Source organism: Scatophagus argus, chromosome 21, assembly GCF_020382885.2.
Source record: "Scatophagus argus isolate fScaArg1 chromosome 21, fScaArg1.pri, whole genome shotgun sequence".
Lineage (NCBI taxonomy): Eukaryota > Metazoa > Chordata > Actinopteri > Scatophagidae > Scatophagus > Scatophagus argus.
The window spans coordinates 14197081-14213281 of NC_058513.1; the positions used below are offsets into that span (position 1 = coordinate 14197081).

At 43.5% G+C, this 16201-nt stretch overlaps 1 protein-coding gene across 1 annotated transcript; it reads left to right on the forward strand.

The window, feature by feature from the left end:
- The first annotated feature begins 5555 nt into the window (after positions 1–5555).
- On the forward strand, positions 5556–7507 carry foxi1 (forkhead box i1). The gene is made up of 2 exons (XM_046378334.1): positions 5556–6273; positions 6503–7507. The coding sequence occupies exons 1-2, from the start codon at positions 5673–5675 to the stop codon at positions 7048–7050; spliced, it is 1149 nt and encodes a 382-aa protein (XP_046234290.1). The 5' UTR covers positions 5556–5672; the 3' UTR covers positions 7051–7507.
- The last annotated feature ends 8694 nt before the right edge of the window (positions 7508–16201 follow it).

Genomic DNA, 16201 nt, shown 5'->3' on the forward strand with positions numbered 1-16201 from the left:
TGTCAGCCTGTCTAGAAAAAGTTTTGCCTTTGCATCACCTCACCAACCAGATGTACAGCTGGCTATCGTAGCTCCTTGTAAATATGTAGCTTCACCAATAATCAATAAGTGCCAACATGACAGTGTTTGTAGCTGTCGCAGTGTCATGCAGGAAGCAGAAGGCCTCTCGGTCTCATCAGAGTTGTCACCGAGTGGTTCGCTAAACTGACTGAATGAATTGCGTTCAATAACGGAGCAAAGATCCGTTATGTGGAGAAAACAAGACTTGTGTTGTCTTACTGTATTGTGTGAGCATCTGCATTGTTCTCCAGAAATATGAATGAAACATCGGCACTCAGTCAATTCAGCTGCTCCTTTTAATGTTACTCTGAAGGGATTTTGTTCAAAAACAAAGCAGCAGATAATCACTGAGGACATGAATTGTTTTGTAATAAATATGTTTTATCGCATAAAAGCAACAAAAGGTAAGTGATGGTGCAGTCTAAGTTGCATGTCTCTGCTACGACATGCGACTCTCAATGAGAGCAGTTAATGAAGGCCCACTGTGCCCAGTCTGTGATCCAGCTTTGGGCCCTCGAGGTTTCGCCCTCGCAGGGAAACTCATGATTAGTCGCAGAACTACTCCGAATTGGCTGCAGTAATTAGTGATATGAAGTGATTTTGAGTCGCTGTTAGTGAAGAATAAAATGCTGCTAGGTCGTTTAAGATTTTGCTGATTTTAGCAAACTATCCTCCAAGCACATTTCTAATCTGTGGAAGGAGCTCACAGTAAACACCTGCGCAGGTAGCTGTGAGCCGAGCCTTTGATTGAACACTTTAATGGTGTTTTCCTGTGCTGCCTCCAACTTTACACACTCCACACAGACGCTCCATCGCTCTCTTATCAAGAGCAGCTGTCACCAGCAGCTCGTACAAGCACATTGACTCTAACACTGGATTGTGAAGCACAGGCGGACTTTTGGCTTTTGTTTAAATCTGCACCTGTTAGCCACATTCAGCACTAAAAACAAAATGTACGTTTTGTACACAGGCTTATTATTTGAGGGAGAGAGCCAAGTGGTGGTGATCTATATTAGCTGAGGCTATTATGAAGCACTGGGTTTTCCCAGGCAGTCGGTGAGACGTGTTGCTAGGAAACATACCTAGAGATCGGGGGTGGAGAACCGGTTTGATGAGGAAGCAGAGTTCCCAGCTACTTCCAGCTTCACGTAGAAATAACTTCAAGGTGCCCAGTAGCAGAATATTGATTTGAGCCGGTTAATTAAATCTTTGTAATTAGCTCTTTTTGATCTCATGTCTGTATTTTTGAGCTGCCTTCACAGTCATCATATAGATGGATTTGTTTTGTAGATTTCCACCAATATGATGAAAACACTCATAAATGAGAGGAAGGTTTTCATTATAGTGCTGTTAAATGGCAAAATACAATGAATTATCACACGCACTGATGATTACATTTGACATTATAATGCACTGGCATCTTGTTGACCTTTTCAGAGCAGAATATATTTATTAGTATTGTAATATGATACATAATTCTAAAGCAGCAGGATGGGAGAACTGTAAATATAAAATCCTGTGTGCTGACCTTCCAGGTGGTGGAAGGTATTCCATCACTTTAAATTTCCAAAACGTCTGTATTTCCTAAAATCTGCGTGATCAAAATCAATACTCTGATCAGATTCTGGATTTCTGATACATTTTACCTCACAGAAAGCTGCGCAGGAGGCTGATTGATGAGTTTTTTTGCTGTATTGATAACAAAGGCCTCATGTCTAAAGCAATGCTGCCCTCATCTGGATGCGACCGTCAGTGCAGCCTGCCTGCAACATCACGCTGCCATCATGAGTAATTACCCAAGTGCCATGAACCTTTGGCTTGGGTATATATAATTTTAAGGTCAGAATGACAATCATGACATCACCAGCACCTTACTTCATCAAGTTGTGTCCACAATGTCTTTGCACCAGTGAACTTAGGCAGCAGCTATTTAATGGCTGATGGAATTTTAGAGTTGAAATCCCTCTGCTTACAAAACGACTCTCTCTGTGCCATGTGTCTGTATTTTGAAGACCACAGGAGAGAACTGCAGGCAGGCTATATTTAACCTCTCAGCAGCTCACTGTGAGCCCAGCAGATGTGTGATTTTGGCTCTAACAGACCAGTAACATCTGATCTCTCCAAGGATGTAATCAGGAGCAGAGGTGTAAATCTGGCCGGCGGAGGAGAGAATTAAGCTAATGCAAGCAGCAGCAGCGAAGCAGAAGGCCAGCCTGGTCGTATTTCTCCCTCGGTCCGCGTGCTGTCCGCAGGGCTGCCTCCTTGGCTCCTGGTGACGGACTGTCAGGGCCAAACGGTAATTGGTCAGAGGGGACTACACAGAGAGGAACATCTAATTACTCAGAAACATGTTCTCCTCCCTGGGCCTCACAGGTAGACGAATGCCTTGTGATATTTATGACCCAAATTCCTTCAAAAACAAACTTAAAGTTCTCCACCACTTAAAAATGTGCTTTGCTTTTTGCTTTGCATCACTTGGATGTTTGACCTGCACTGTGCAGAATGATGCGCATGCTGAGTTTGTTTTCCCTTCCAGCTGTTGAAGGGGACACATTTCTCCATGCTCATCTTAAATCTGACTTGAAGGTGTGTGTGTGTGTGTGTTGAATATCCAAATATCCATTATCCCCCCAAAGCTGTTAAGATGAACCGAGAAAAATTGCAAAGCTCAGCTAAACGTTTCGCTAAATGCTTTTTGTCTCTAAATGTGTCTTGGTGAAAAGAGACCTGAGTGTGGAGATGAAGGATGCTCTGAGGCCAGACAGTTCACCAGAGTCTGCCAAGTTTCAGATCGCAACACTTCAAGCCTCTTTAATCTCCTGCTCCAGTCATGGCAGCAGAGGAATTAACTTCCTGCAAAGAATTTACCAAGGCCAGCTTTTTTTTTCTTTCTATTTTCACACATACAGGAAGCAGTTCTCAAACTGCGGTGTGTGTTTTTGCTTAGTTCCTCCACTGGAGGGAGACTCTGAGCAGGACAAACTCCTGGTTGCACAAAAGGATAAGTTTGTTTACACAGTAAGAATTAATGACCTCTCGTGATTTTATTGGCGCTAAGTGCATCTAATAGTCTGGTAATTACTTCAGAGCAATAAACAGTCAGCAGGTGTCTCATACACCCACATGGTTAAAGCAAAGGCTCTTTGCAGAAAACAAGTCTTATTAACCGTGAGGGTCTTAGTTGATTCCAGTGAGTGTTTAGCTGTAAGAGCAAAAGTAAAATGATAAGTAGTGGATGGAGAGCTGATGCTCCCATCACCTGCAGCACCAGCAGTTTCTCAGCTCCCAGGCTGAGGAGGCCTGCTGTGGCTCAGCCCTGCCCCTCTGACCCCACCGTGATTGACTTGTTCTCCCAAAGAAAAGCTGCCGTGACCTCAGAAAGCTTGAGGAAATGAAGGGGATGAAGACAGACATGGCAGAGCAACAATAGACAACCCCACTCCCACACACACAGTCAGCGTGTTTGAAATATGACTTTACAATGACACGGGGGCTTGAGGTTGCCATGTCAAGGTCAACTTTGACATCTCTGAACTTAATCTGACAGGGGAAAAGATGGATAACTGTGACTGATGGCTGCTCCAACACAACAGTTCTACAACCCCCTCCCCCCCGAAAAACAATCAAAAGATCTTAAAAACTGTTATTGTCTTCATATCTGTGGAGATTCTCAGCCATCCAGGTCATATTCACTCGAAGAGGTAAAGCAAGGCGTCTGGACTTGCGAAGATTTGACTTGAAGACGTTTCACTGCTCATCCAAGCAGCTTCATCAGTTCTGTATTTCATAATCATAATCAAATAATTATGAATATTTAAGTCAGGCTGAGGAAGATCATTTCAGTCTTTGCTTGAACTGTTTCAGATTCAGATGTCCAGTCCAGCAGTCAGCAGTAATTAGCTTGGCTGTGTGTTAAACGCCTAACAGGTTGGGTTGTTTTCATCTGGGGGTTAAATGCCACTTCCCCCCCGTGGAGTCCACTGCCTGCCGCTGCCGTACAGCCTGTGGTCGGGACAACACCTTGGAGCCAAACAATTACATCAAGGTCATGGAGAGGAGGAATGCCGGGCCGATTAGTGCAGGAGTCCAGCAGCAACCTGCCGAGCCAACTCTTCACAGGAGAGACAACAGGCCGAGGTGACTTAATGCATTCAAATCAAAAACATAAACTGACTTTTTGGGTTCACTTTCATTTCCGTTGTGTAAATCCCAAACGCGCCATAGATCGAGCTTGGAGCCTCAGTTGGAATATTAGTGTTATCTGTTGTGCTGAATTAGAAAGCAGCTCAAACAAACTTTACATGGCGACTGAACGATCGGTGGGCTGTTAGTGGCTTTTCCACTTCTCGTTTCCATCGAAACTCGGATCATTTGGCTGGAGAAACCAGCAGGACTGACCCGCTGTGCACCCTGTCCAAAGAATCCAAATGTAAAGCGTATTTTTTTATCTTCCTGTGCTCAATCCCCTTGATAGAAGGCCCATTCAGTGTGTGACACACTCTGAACAGGTTTAAGGGATGTCCTCCACGTTGTCCTATATTGCCTTTATGTTATTCTAATCTCAGAGTTATTAATCTTTTTCAAATTAGGAGAAAGCACGTGGACTGTTAGTTTCGTTGATTTGTGTTTATTTGTTGTAAAATACACGAATATTAATCAACAGAATGACATAATTCCACATCAGACGGGGTTTTATTACTGAGCAGTTTTCTTTGGCTGTCTGTTGGTTTTTGTTTCTTTCCACGAGTCATTTGTTGACACTAAACTTGCGGCTCTTGTGAAGTGTTTATTGCAAACGAATTTCTTTTAAGAGAAGGTGGCTTCTTACAAACACATGCGGGTCTTCGTTGTTTGGGTTTGACACTGTCCTGCAGAAAGTTCAACGTGTTCTGACAGGGTGACAATCAGTGCGCAAATACACATGAATTATAATGAATTCTTTCTCTTTTTTTATCGAGCTCCTACAACCCTTATTTTTTGTTCCCCGGCAGTGCTGATAAAATTGGTTTTTAGAAATGCATTTATTTGGAATTATAGCGATTTGTTTGTGTAACTTTGTAGATGAAAATGTGATATTAGCTGTTTATGCACGGCAGCATCGGTGTAACTTTAGTACAAATTAAACCTTATAAGTGTAATTTTTACAAGAACAAATGCCATCAGGCAAGAAAAAAAGAACTCTGGAAAAGTGCAGGACAAACCGTTATTCTGAGCCCTTAAGAGGTTTATAATATTTACTAAATTATATATCATCATTTTGCTGGTTTTGTTCTCTTTATAAAGACTTTATCATAGTTACCACAGGCGCCAGTGCGTAATTACGCACTAGTTTTAAGTCACTAACGTGTCTTAATTAGAACATAGTTAAATATAACGTGAAGCTCAGTTACGGGCAGTATCGGTGCTCATTGATAGGGAGATTGGATCTATACAATAGGACTGTAGCAGGACAAAAAGGAGGGGTGTGACCATCCAAAAACTTTTCTTCAGTGGGCTACCTGTAGAGGCTCCGGGCGCTGCGCATAAATACTGCTCCCTCCCAGGATGGGATCAGTCCTGAGGGAGAGACACAGAGACGATATTAGGCTTTGGGAATCTGCTCAGGGCGGATTATGAACGCTTTTGGACACCAACCATCTAACCAGCAGACCAGTCCCATTCAGCACCACAGCGCTCAGGAGCTCTTGGACATGGCCGTGTACTGCGACAACTACGGTGTGTACCAGCAGAACCTCCACCACCATCACCACACTCAGAGGCCGCCCACACACCCCTCCAGCTACGGCCTCGGAGAGTACACTTCCCCGTCTACGAACCCGTACCTATGGCTGAACGGACCCAGCATAAACTCCTCTCCTTATCTTCCCGGGAACAACGGCGCGTCCTACATTCAGTCCGGATACGGGTCGAACCAGAGGCAGTTCTTACCGCCTCCCACCGGGTTCGGTGGAGCAGACCTGGGATGGCTGTCCATATCCAGCCAACAGGAACTCTTCAAGATGGTCAGACCACCTTACTCCTACTCAGCACTGATAGCGATGGCCATACAGAACGCACAAGACAAAAAGTTGACCCTGAGTCAGATCTACCAGTATGTGGCTGACAACTTCCCCTTCTACAAGAAGAGCAAAGCTGGATGGCAGAATTCAATCCGACACAACTTGTCGTTGAATGACTGTTTCAAAAAAGTGGCCCGGGACGAGGATGACCCTGGTGAGTCTGGAATTTTTTTCCCTAAAATGAATTATTTCTGTGTGGCATTTTAATTGACCCTGCTGCAGGAAGTGGCTTTATCACATCCTTGGCACTGATGCTGCCTTTTCCCTTCTTAAAGCTCTCTAAACTGATGAAACTGCTCTTTAAAGTGGAAACATTTCAGCTCATGTTAGTTTGATTTAATTTGTCACCCGTATTTAACCCTTGTCGTTTGTTTCTCATCCAGGTAAAGGAAACTACTGGACGCTGGACCCCAACTGTGAGAAGATGTTCGACAACGGGAACTTCAGGCGGAAGAGGAAAAGGAGGGCTGACATAAGCGGAGCTGACAGCGCAGCTCTGCCCGTCAAGTCAGAGGACGGTCCGCACAAGTTCTCCGACACCGCCAGCCTGCTGAGCTCCTCCCCGCCCAGCCTGCACGGATCCCCGGCCTCCACGGAGCCCAAGTCGTCCCCGTCTCCGTCCGCGGAGCACAGTCCGTGTTTCAGCAGCTTCGTGTCCAGCGTGAACTCACTGCTGACGGGCAGCAGCAGCGCCGGCGGCGGCGGCAGCGACGGCTCCCGGAGCGGGGAGCGGGACTACAGCTCCGGCCACCTCGGGGGACTGTCTCAGAGCCGAGAGGGCATGTCCGGACTGGGCTCCTACTCGCCCACTTTAATCTCTCCTTTGAACTCTGACAACAACAGAATGAACTATTACACATCAGTACAGAGCCTGTCCAACCATTTTAGTGTGAATAACCTCATATACAGCCGGGAAGGAACAGAAGTGTAGACTGTGTGTGTGTCAGCGCTGGGCTGCTGCAAGGAAAAGTAATTTATCACTCATTAGCCTTCACATTTCTTTAGTTATTAGGTATCTGGATTAGTGGGCCTCTGTTTTTTTCACCATAACCATAAACTGGGAAAATAGCCTGCAAAGGAATTTCGATGGTTATAAACGTCTCTGTTATAGTTTATGTTAGTGCAACAAACATGTTAATTTGTGGTAAATGAATCGGTTCCCAAATCAACCCACGTAAAAATCCTATGACTGAAAAAAAAAAAGATTTTTTAAAAGAAATCTGTAGCTGCTCTGTTGGGCTTAGCCCCCGTGTCTTAAAAGAAAAAAGACTTTCTGTGTACAGAAATTATTTTCATAAGAAAATACGTGACTTGTATTTTATACCGAATTGTGTTTTTATTTAAACTCACTTCAATGTTTGAATAAAAGTCGTCCATGTTAACTCAGAGCTTATGTGTCATTTTCCTGCCTTTATGAGCGTTGGATGAAAATAAAGAGACAAAACCGTCAGGGCCGCTTTGAGAAACTGATTTTACGCTTTAAAAGACAGAGTTTATTTAGCTCCTGTTTGGCTCTTGGTTATGAAAGTAACCCAACTTCATATCTGTTCTCGATGTTTTTGTTTTTAAATCACTTCCAGTTTCCTGTAATATTCCCGTTGAGAGTCAGTATTGATCCAGTTCTTTTGTCAGCTTTATTCTATGCAGTTGCCATCTCTGAATAACATCCTTCTAACTAACTACAAGCTCAGCATCTAAATCTCATACTTCTGCAGATTTTCCAAGTTTAAAATGTTTCTGTCTCACACAGAGCCCCCAGTCAGGCCAAAGCAAACCTTGCAAATATCCACCTTGAGTTCTCATACGTTTATATCGCAGGAAAGTAGAAAATAAACTAATGCTTCACATCCTGTCAGGAAAGCTGAAGTCAAGTGGTCGTAAGCAGTAAAGTGTGTAAGACAGAGACATTTTCCGCTTGTCACTTCCAATAGCGCCGTTTCAACGAGCAATCAGACCTCTAACTTGCTTCCACGAGGTTCAGAAGTTCAGCTTTTTGTCTGCGCTGGATTTGACTCAGACTGCGCCTGTTTTATGTTAACCTGTTTGCTGCATATCGCACCTGTGGCCATCTGTTCCCAACGCGCCGTCACGCAAAACGCATGCGGTTTCGTGTGTGTCTGTGTGAATCTTGTTAATGGGATTTGTTTTGTTTTTTTTTGTTTTTGCTTCTTTTTTTATATTGGGAACCACTGTGGAGGAGCATCCGCTGAACAAGAGAGTTCAACGGCATGTAATGATCTTTTGTTGCGCTTGTGACGCAACAGAAAGTCTGCTGTCGGTGGGGAAAATATTCAGCAGCCCATGCAGAGGAAATGTTCAAGTGATTTAACACCCTTGTCTTTTCGTATTTTCAAACAATACGCACGAAATCAAAGCCTGTAAATAAAAGGAAACACCTCTTAATTGGTTGATAATTGAAATCACTCAGGCGCTCTGTGGTCTGGAATAAAAGAAAAATTAATTGACAAGACTTTCGTGCCCCATGTTGGAACACAATGGAAGCTGGCAATTCAAGAGATCCCCTCCTGGGCTCAAATGAAAATATTGCGATCTGAAGATCTGGGAACAAATTATCTCCCTCAGGCCGCATTTTGCTCTATTATCTGTGGAGCAGGGCCACCGATCAGACAAAGAGGATTTTTGTCATACAGGAGCAGGTTCTCACAGTGACTAATTTTCTGTTGAGATCCTCATCAGGTCCAGTGAAGGGAGTGGAAAGCCTTTTAGTGCTTATAATTCTTCATCCCTCACTTCAGTCTAAGCTATTTTTTCACTCGCTCGGTAATTCAGTATTTTAAAAAGTTTATTTTATCAGGAAGTTGTGGAATGTATTGAAACACATTTATGTTTTAATCTACTTTATATTTCTAATCTGCTCGAATTTTTGAGGCAAGTTTTCCTTTTTTACTTTGCAACATTTACTGTAGTCACTTTGCAGATTCAGAAAAAAATAGGACGTATTAAAGCAGATTAAGTTACCCAGCTGTATCTAAAGTACTCAACATTATTCCATCTTTACCAGCTGCAACATCAATGATTCTTATCCGATAATATAACACATTCAGTATGATTCTTAAATGTTCTTCATGATTAGTACTTTTACTTTATATATATATATTGACGGTAATACTTATAGTAAATTATTGAATTCATTTTTTCAGAACTTTCATATATAATACAATGTTTCTAAATGGTGGTTATTTGCTTAAGTCAAAGATCTGAATTCCTCCCCTGCCTCTGACATCAAGGCACAGCCCCAGTCTTGCATGCAAACAACAGAGTTCCTGCACTCACTTTCCAAGTTCGATTTGGCTCTCTCAGTTCTCAGAAACGTAACGCTCCAGCGCCCTGTGCCTGAAGGGCACATTTACCCAGCTCACATGAATATCAGTCAGGCCACCATGACTCTGTGCTACCTGCTTGAGGGCCCCTGGCTGCAGGGCTGAAGGCCCAGGCCCAGCAGAGTGCCTCAGTGTAAGTGTGGCCTTCAGTCCCCACACATGCCTAGTGGGCTAAACCCATAATGATGGGTTTCACCCTCAAAGGGTCATCCCTCCAAGGCAAGGTTGGCTCATAATTGAAGGAGTTGATGGTTCAGAACTGGATTATTTTAATCCTTTTTTTCTTTTTGGGACCAGACACACCAACAAGTCATCTTGATGCCAACTACGGGATGGGTATGTCCTGAAAACTGCATCATCTGCTTCATCTGCAGTGGTTCAACTGAGAGACAACAAATCTAACATGTTCAGAGAGAATAGATTAACAAATATCCAAACAGGTCCACTGCTCTGTTAGGGTTAAGGAGCATTTCCAGTTCAGGATATCACAGTTAAAACACCACGAGCAGAGAGACATGAAGACGAGTTGTCTGCATCTTGAGACCCGGAGGCTCGTCCACCTTAGGCAATGAGTGACATGAGCTGGAGTGATGAATCACTACTGGATAAAGCTGCACTCAGCAAAGTGAGAAACTTAACTCCCATTAGCTGTGAAGCGAGATCTCCTCGCCTGATAAAGAAGTGACTTAAACAAGACTCGCAGCCCTTCTTCACTCCCAAACCTACTTCTAAATATGCAGTGTGGAGGTTAGCCATGTGCTATAGACTTATTTCTGATGATGTAGAGTAAATTTAGGATTTGCTTTGCAAGGTAATTTGTTTTAAAGCATTAAGGATTTCAGATAAAAAGATGCACACAGAGCCTAATAATTCTCCACAGCCTATATAACACTATCTTTCAGACAAATCTGAGGGGAAATATGACTGTGTGTCTGACCCCAGTAAAGAACATGATAGCTTGTCCACAGGGGGGCTGATTACAGTCTGGGTCTACCCTGAAATTTCACATCTGTTTGTAGCAGTCAGTGGGAATTATAGGGATAATTTCTTATATTACAGCTCAATCGCTTGAGGAAGTTAAATATTTAAGAGAACAATATGATGACAGCTTCTGGGGAAGCCACTATACGGTTGTAAGGAGGGGGGCACCTCTGTTCAATGCACTTTAAAAGGATTGTGTGAGCAAATGATAGCTGAGGAGAATGTCTATCAATTGGCATGACCTGATTCGGTTTCATCATTCCCCTCCAAGGACCATAAAAAGCCTAACGTATGGGCTGGTAACGGCATGGGATCCCTGCTCTGCACGAGCAGCCATATGGATTATTTTATACAGAACAAGAGCCATCTCAGCGCAAACTGCTCGGTTGTTGAGGGCATGGGAAAAATGTGGAGACGCCTCTTAGTACACCACTTTTCAAGCTCTGCTCTTTGTTCTTTTTCTTGTATTTTTTTGTTTCGGATTCATTTTCATTCAGATGAATTTTCAGGTCTTACGATCATGCTAAAATGTCTAAAAAACATGAAACTCTTTCACAGTTAATACAGCAAGTTTCCCACCATGCAATTAGTTGTTTTTTGTTGTACACAGAATTTTCTTTCATCATGTCAACCTTCCCACCGTTCTGGCGGTGGAGATAAGTTGATTTGAGTACTAGGACCCAGAATTATTGGTGATCACAGGAAGGGCAGCCACTTCAGAGCCCGTAAGGCTTGCTGAAATACTCAGAGATACAAGGATTAACTGACTAGAACGAGTCCCAGTAAATCCACAGCCGGGGCCTGTCTTCACGTTGCTCTGCCTGGAAAACCTATCCCCAAAACAATGTAACTTATCCCCCACTCGCTCTATTGCTGGAATATATTTTGACAAAGTCTTTGTTCTCACATTAGGGAACTGTAGGCAGATCATCCGTTACCCGTGACCTCTGTCATAACAAACCATAGCGGTGGTTTTACACACTGCTGAGAAGCCAGAAAAGAGTTCACATCAACCAGGCTGATGTTTCAAACAAGTTATGGGTCATCCTGACTCACTTGAAGCCAACCTACTGTGATAAAAATAAAATCAAATCAAAATTTTGAAAACCTCCTCAAAGTATTTTCACTGACAATCTCAGTACAGTGACAGGCTCATAAGGTCCTCAGTAAGTCTGCAGCCATTCATCACTTTCATGAAATACCAAACCATGACCTTTTGAGAACAATATCCAGGGTTCAGGGAGCATCAATTTCTATGTGCAGTGCAGCAGAACAAATATCTGAGTAACGGCCAATATGTAATCATTTTAGCTCGGTTCAGGGACCACTTTAAGTCTGGTACATGATAATGGTTCATTTGACCTGTCGGCGCACACTAAAACTCTGCAGTGTGTGTGAATAAACTGGAGATATATTGCAAAAAAAAAAAAGAAAAAATAATCCTTAACTCTGAATTTAAGGCAACTGAACCAAACATAAACGTTTCAGGGGACAATAGCATGTGTTGTGCTGCTGACGCCTTGCAGTGATACCACCCGGATAGCAACACCTGCGTGCTGTCATTACCTGATCTTCACAGACAGGAAGTGGTGACAGATGACAGAGGAAGTAGCTACCCAGAGGGAATCCATTTTACCGGCTGCAGCCTGGACTTTTGGTGACGAGACGGAAGTGAGGAGATCATTTGGTACTCAGGGGATCCTCAAAATAACTACCTCTGCACTGCATGTCAGTCACTGTCAGTAGTTCTTAAGGAAGTTATCTCTCACTCTGAGTTTTACGTCAGATGAAGACCCTGTTGTCAAAAGACGCAGCCCACCTGGAGCACTTTTGATGCACGTCATCTGGAAACAGATATGAAGCTATGTCTGGCTGCACAGACGTTGCAGACGCAAACAAGAATTGACCTTATGTGTTTCTTTATGGCCTGCTCTTATGATGCATTATTCAGCTTCAGTCCTGTGTGATGCTGGTGCATCTGCCCCGAGGAATTCGACTGCCCCCCACACCCCAAAACAACACTGCCCCAGCCCCTAATGAGACCCCCTACCTCCTGCCTCTATTATGAGGGATGCATACCAATAGAGAGACAAGAGAGGGGAGACAGACTGAGCCTCAGAGACCTCTGGAGCCCTCCCTGGCCTAAACCATCAAACACACTCCTCATAGAGAGTCAAATAATAGGCCTGATCAACATTTAACCAAGTTTTCCCCATGTAAGCCACTGATGATCTATGGCTGAAGGCTCTAAATGATAGCCTTTCAAAAGGGACAGGCATGCCCCCTTCAAATGCTCCTTTTGTGCTTGCCACTAATCCGAGCCTGCACTTCAAGGCCCTGTCTCTCTTCTGAGGCAGCTGCTATCATCTTAAAGAGGAGGGAAAGAAAGGCAGCACTTTAAAAGTGCTTTAATCAAGAAGATGTAATACCATGATAAGCCGATCGCCCCCTTAAGCATGCAATTATACCACAATCAGTGATTAATATTATTACCATTCACGTCTTTTCACTCTTTTATTGCCTAGATCAATTAATAAGCTGAAATTTTCACAGAATATGAAAATACAGACTCTTTATTTTACTTATTTCTTCAACAACTGACTTTTGGAGTCGTTGCATTCATCTCCTTACTGGTACTATTTGCTATTTTAGGAATACGGGAATGCCACATACATGAAAATCAGCCTGGCTTGTGCTTTTTCACCAGACAAGCGTTCAAACAAACATCAGCACACAGCAAGTGCTGTGTGTTGACTCAGGTATTGGAGTCTATCAACCCCAAACAGCTTGTGTGTCAACCATAAACACAAGACGTGCACGCTGTCTGGGAAAACTGGCTTCCAGGCTGACTGCTGCTGCTAAAGCTCCTCTGTTAACACTCCCAAGTCTACCTGCTGTTTCTCCTGATAAAAACAAGCAAGTGTTGTGTCGCTCTAACTCATTTCACACAGTATGTTCCTCTTTGTCATGTGATGGCATTCCACTGCTGTGACATAATCCAGGATGCACACACACACACGCGTGGCCATGCATGTTTTCATACGTGTACGTGCATCCACTGACGCTGACAGCACTGCTGACAGGCTGACATCATCTGCAGAAGTGTGTTGACATGCCCCCACTTAACAAAGAAGCCTTTTTTATTCACCGTGAGGGAAAAGAAGTTCTTACAAGCTGGGAATAACATGAGGCACACAAAGTACGATTAAAACAGAGAGAAGAAAGCACTGGATTTAGCCCTTGAAACAAAGGCGCTGTGGTGATTAATGTGAGAATCACTGAGTCTCTCTCATCTCTTGCGTTCACTTGCATTCATTTAAAAAAGAAACAGAAGAGAAGCACACGCTAAAGAAGCAGGACAGCATATGTTCTCTCTACTCTGAGGCCCAGTTTAAAACATTTAAAACAACGTATAGTGTCCATATAGAGTCAAGAGTTGCATCCAAATAATGATGAAGCCTGTTAATCATAGCTCTTGCATAAGGAGATGATGCTTTATATTTGATATAATAGGTTTTCCCAATATCTCACGGTGTCCGTCTCAGTCGTCTTGTGTTGTGCAAACCAGGCTGTGATTTAAAGAGTCTTGTTTTTCTTAACCCCTACTGTTCTCAGCATGGAGCAGCTTTCTAAACCCTTGTCACTACGACAAGAAAATGCTTAACAGCCTCTGAATTAAGATTTAAGATCTGCTGAGCCACAGTCAAGTTATCTTGAGGTTTCCAGAAAATGTGTGATGTCTTCTCTATAAAAGCTTTATATGCTCATTCACTCCATGTGCCTAAATGGGCTGTTAAAAAAGTTGTTGGGAGACACACTTTTCTATTTACTTTAAACTATCAGGGACCAACTCACTGACAGGGACATCAAGATTGATGGGACACCGTCTTAATTAGGTGGGTCAGGACTTGGCCAGATAGCTTTGTGCAACAGTCTGTGCCCCTCCCTATATAAATTGTGTAATTATCTCTGTCATTACACTCAGCTCTCAGGCTACCTGATAGAATTCAAAGGGAGGTGTCACTATCTTTTATCATTATGCTGATGAGGCTTGTGACCAGCAGTTAAATCACAATAGGAGGGGGGGTTGAATAGTAGCTATCAAGCTAGTCTGCCGGTCTCGTGGACGACCACAGTCTGTCTGCAGAGTGATGGGCCACTACATGTCCACAGGCCCATGGGGGATTCAAACCAGGAGGGGAGAGCAGCCTTGGGACAAGTCCTGGAGGGCAAGCCCACCTGACCCCTATCTGCATACTGGTGGGCTGCCCAGACGCCTCCTGAAGATTCATTTGAATATGATTAGACATTACTGATGTTCACAAATGAGCAGATAGAAGATGCTTTGTTTGCTTCTATCTCGGGACTCCTCTGGTGTCTGGGGCACGTGTGGTTGGATCTTGTAAATGGCCTTTTCGTCTCGTACCTGTGCTAAGAAGACATTAGCTCTACAGTTAGCGTTCCACAGTGCCAAATGTGGACGTGTTGCACTGTAGAAAGAATCTGATGCAGGGGGAGTGACACATGGTTAACTTCCATTCTGTTAAATAAGCTAGGCACACTGCCCTCTGCGTACATGTCAACACTGGGAGCTTGTGTGGGTCACCCACACTAATGACTGAGTTTGCAGTTTAGCACTCCCATCTCTCTGAACGAGTAGAAGAAATATTGTAGATTCCATCACCTCCATCACTACTTTTACTTATGAGAAAGTTAAAATGCTCCAAAAACACATGTGCAATTATCTGAAAAATACAGAATTTATCAGTCCCTCATTAAGTAGGGACGTGTGCTTTGGAGGAGACTCCCTGCAGAGTGGCTACAAAATGATGAGACTTGTTAAACCATGCAGGAGTTGGACTGCTTTTACAATTAAATCAGACCATCTATCCAATAAACATAATGAGGATGAATCACAGAGTTGTGCTGTTTTTAATGGTGTGTAATGGTACGAGCGCTGACAGCATAATAGCACTGGCTCTATTGACTTTTCTCATTACGTGGCGGCAGAGGCCTTGTCCAACCACTATATTTAACCACCACAGGGGCAATCATCTCAAAGCCATATTACTGGGCAGCCTTTAATGAAGGGCACAATCACCAGGCATTTAGGTTTAATGAAAAGAGCCACCTGCTGAATTGCACGGGCAGACCTCGGAGTCAAGCGGCCGTTTGAAACCATCCTCACATGAGTCATGCTTCTCATGGACATAATGGGTGCAGTGATCAAATGTGTTTTTCACTCTAGATGCATGGAAACCCCACAAGGGTGTCCCACAGTTTTATTTTTAGCTGAGAAAATCGGGTTGCTCATTCACAGAGTTTGTCTACTGACAAGAAAAGAAGCCGTGTTAGTGCATTTCTTGTTAGAAAAAGGTGTTTCTGAGATAATGGTGTCGTTGTAGCAGCACAAAGCTGCTCAGGTGTGAATGTGCCGATCAGGTGTACGGTGTTGCTTCTGATTATAAGCCAAGCACATGCCAGAGCTGGGGGGGGGGCTGTCAGACAAAAAAAGCCTGCTCTCACAGACAATGCATCCTTCATTAGACCACTGTACCAAAGTCCATATCATATAACCCAAGATTTTCCAACAAAACCCAATCTAAGCTGCAATTCCAAAGCCAAAGGCTGCTCAATAAGCTGATATGAATGAGGAAATAAATGCCTGATGTAAGTGGAAGAGAGAATCCTGAGGTTAAATTGAAGCGTTGGCACCAGCTTGACGTGACTTGACGAGCTTTGTGCATTAGCTGATTATTC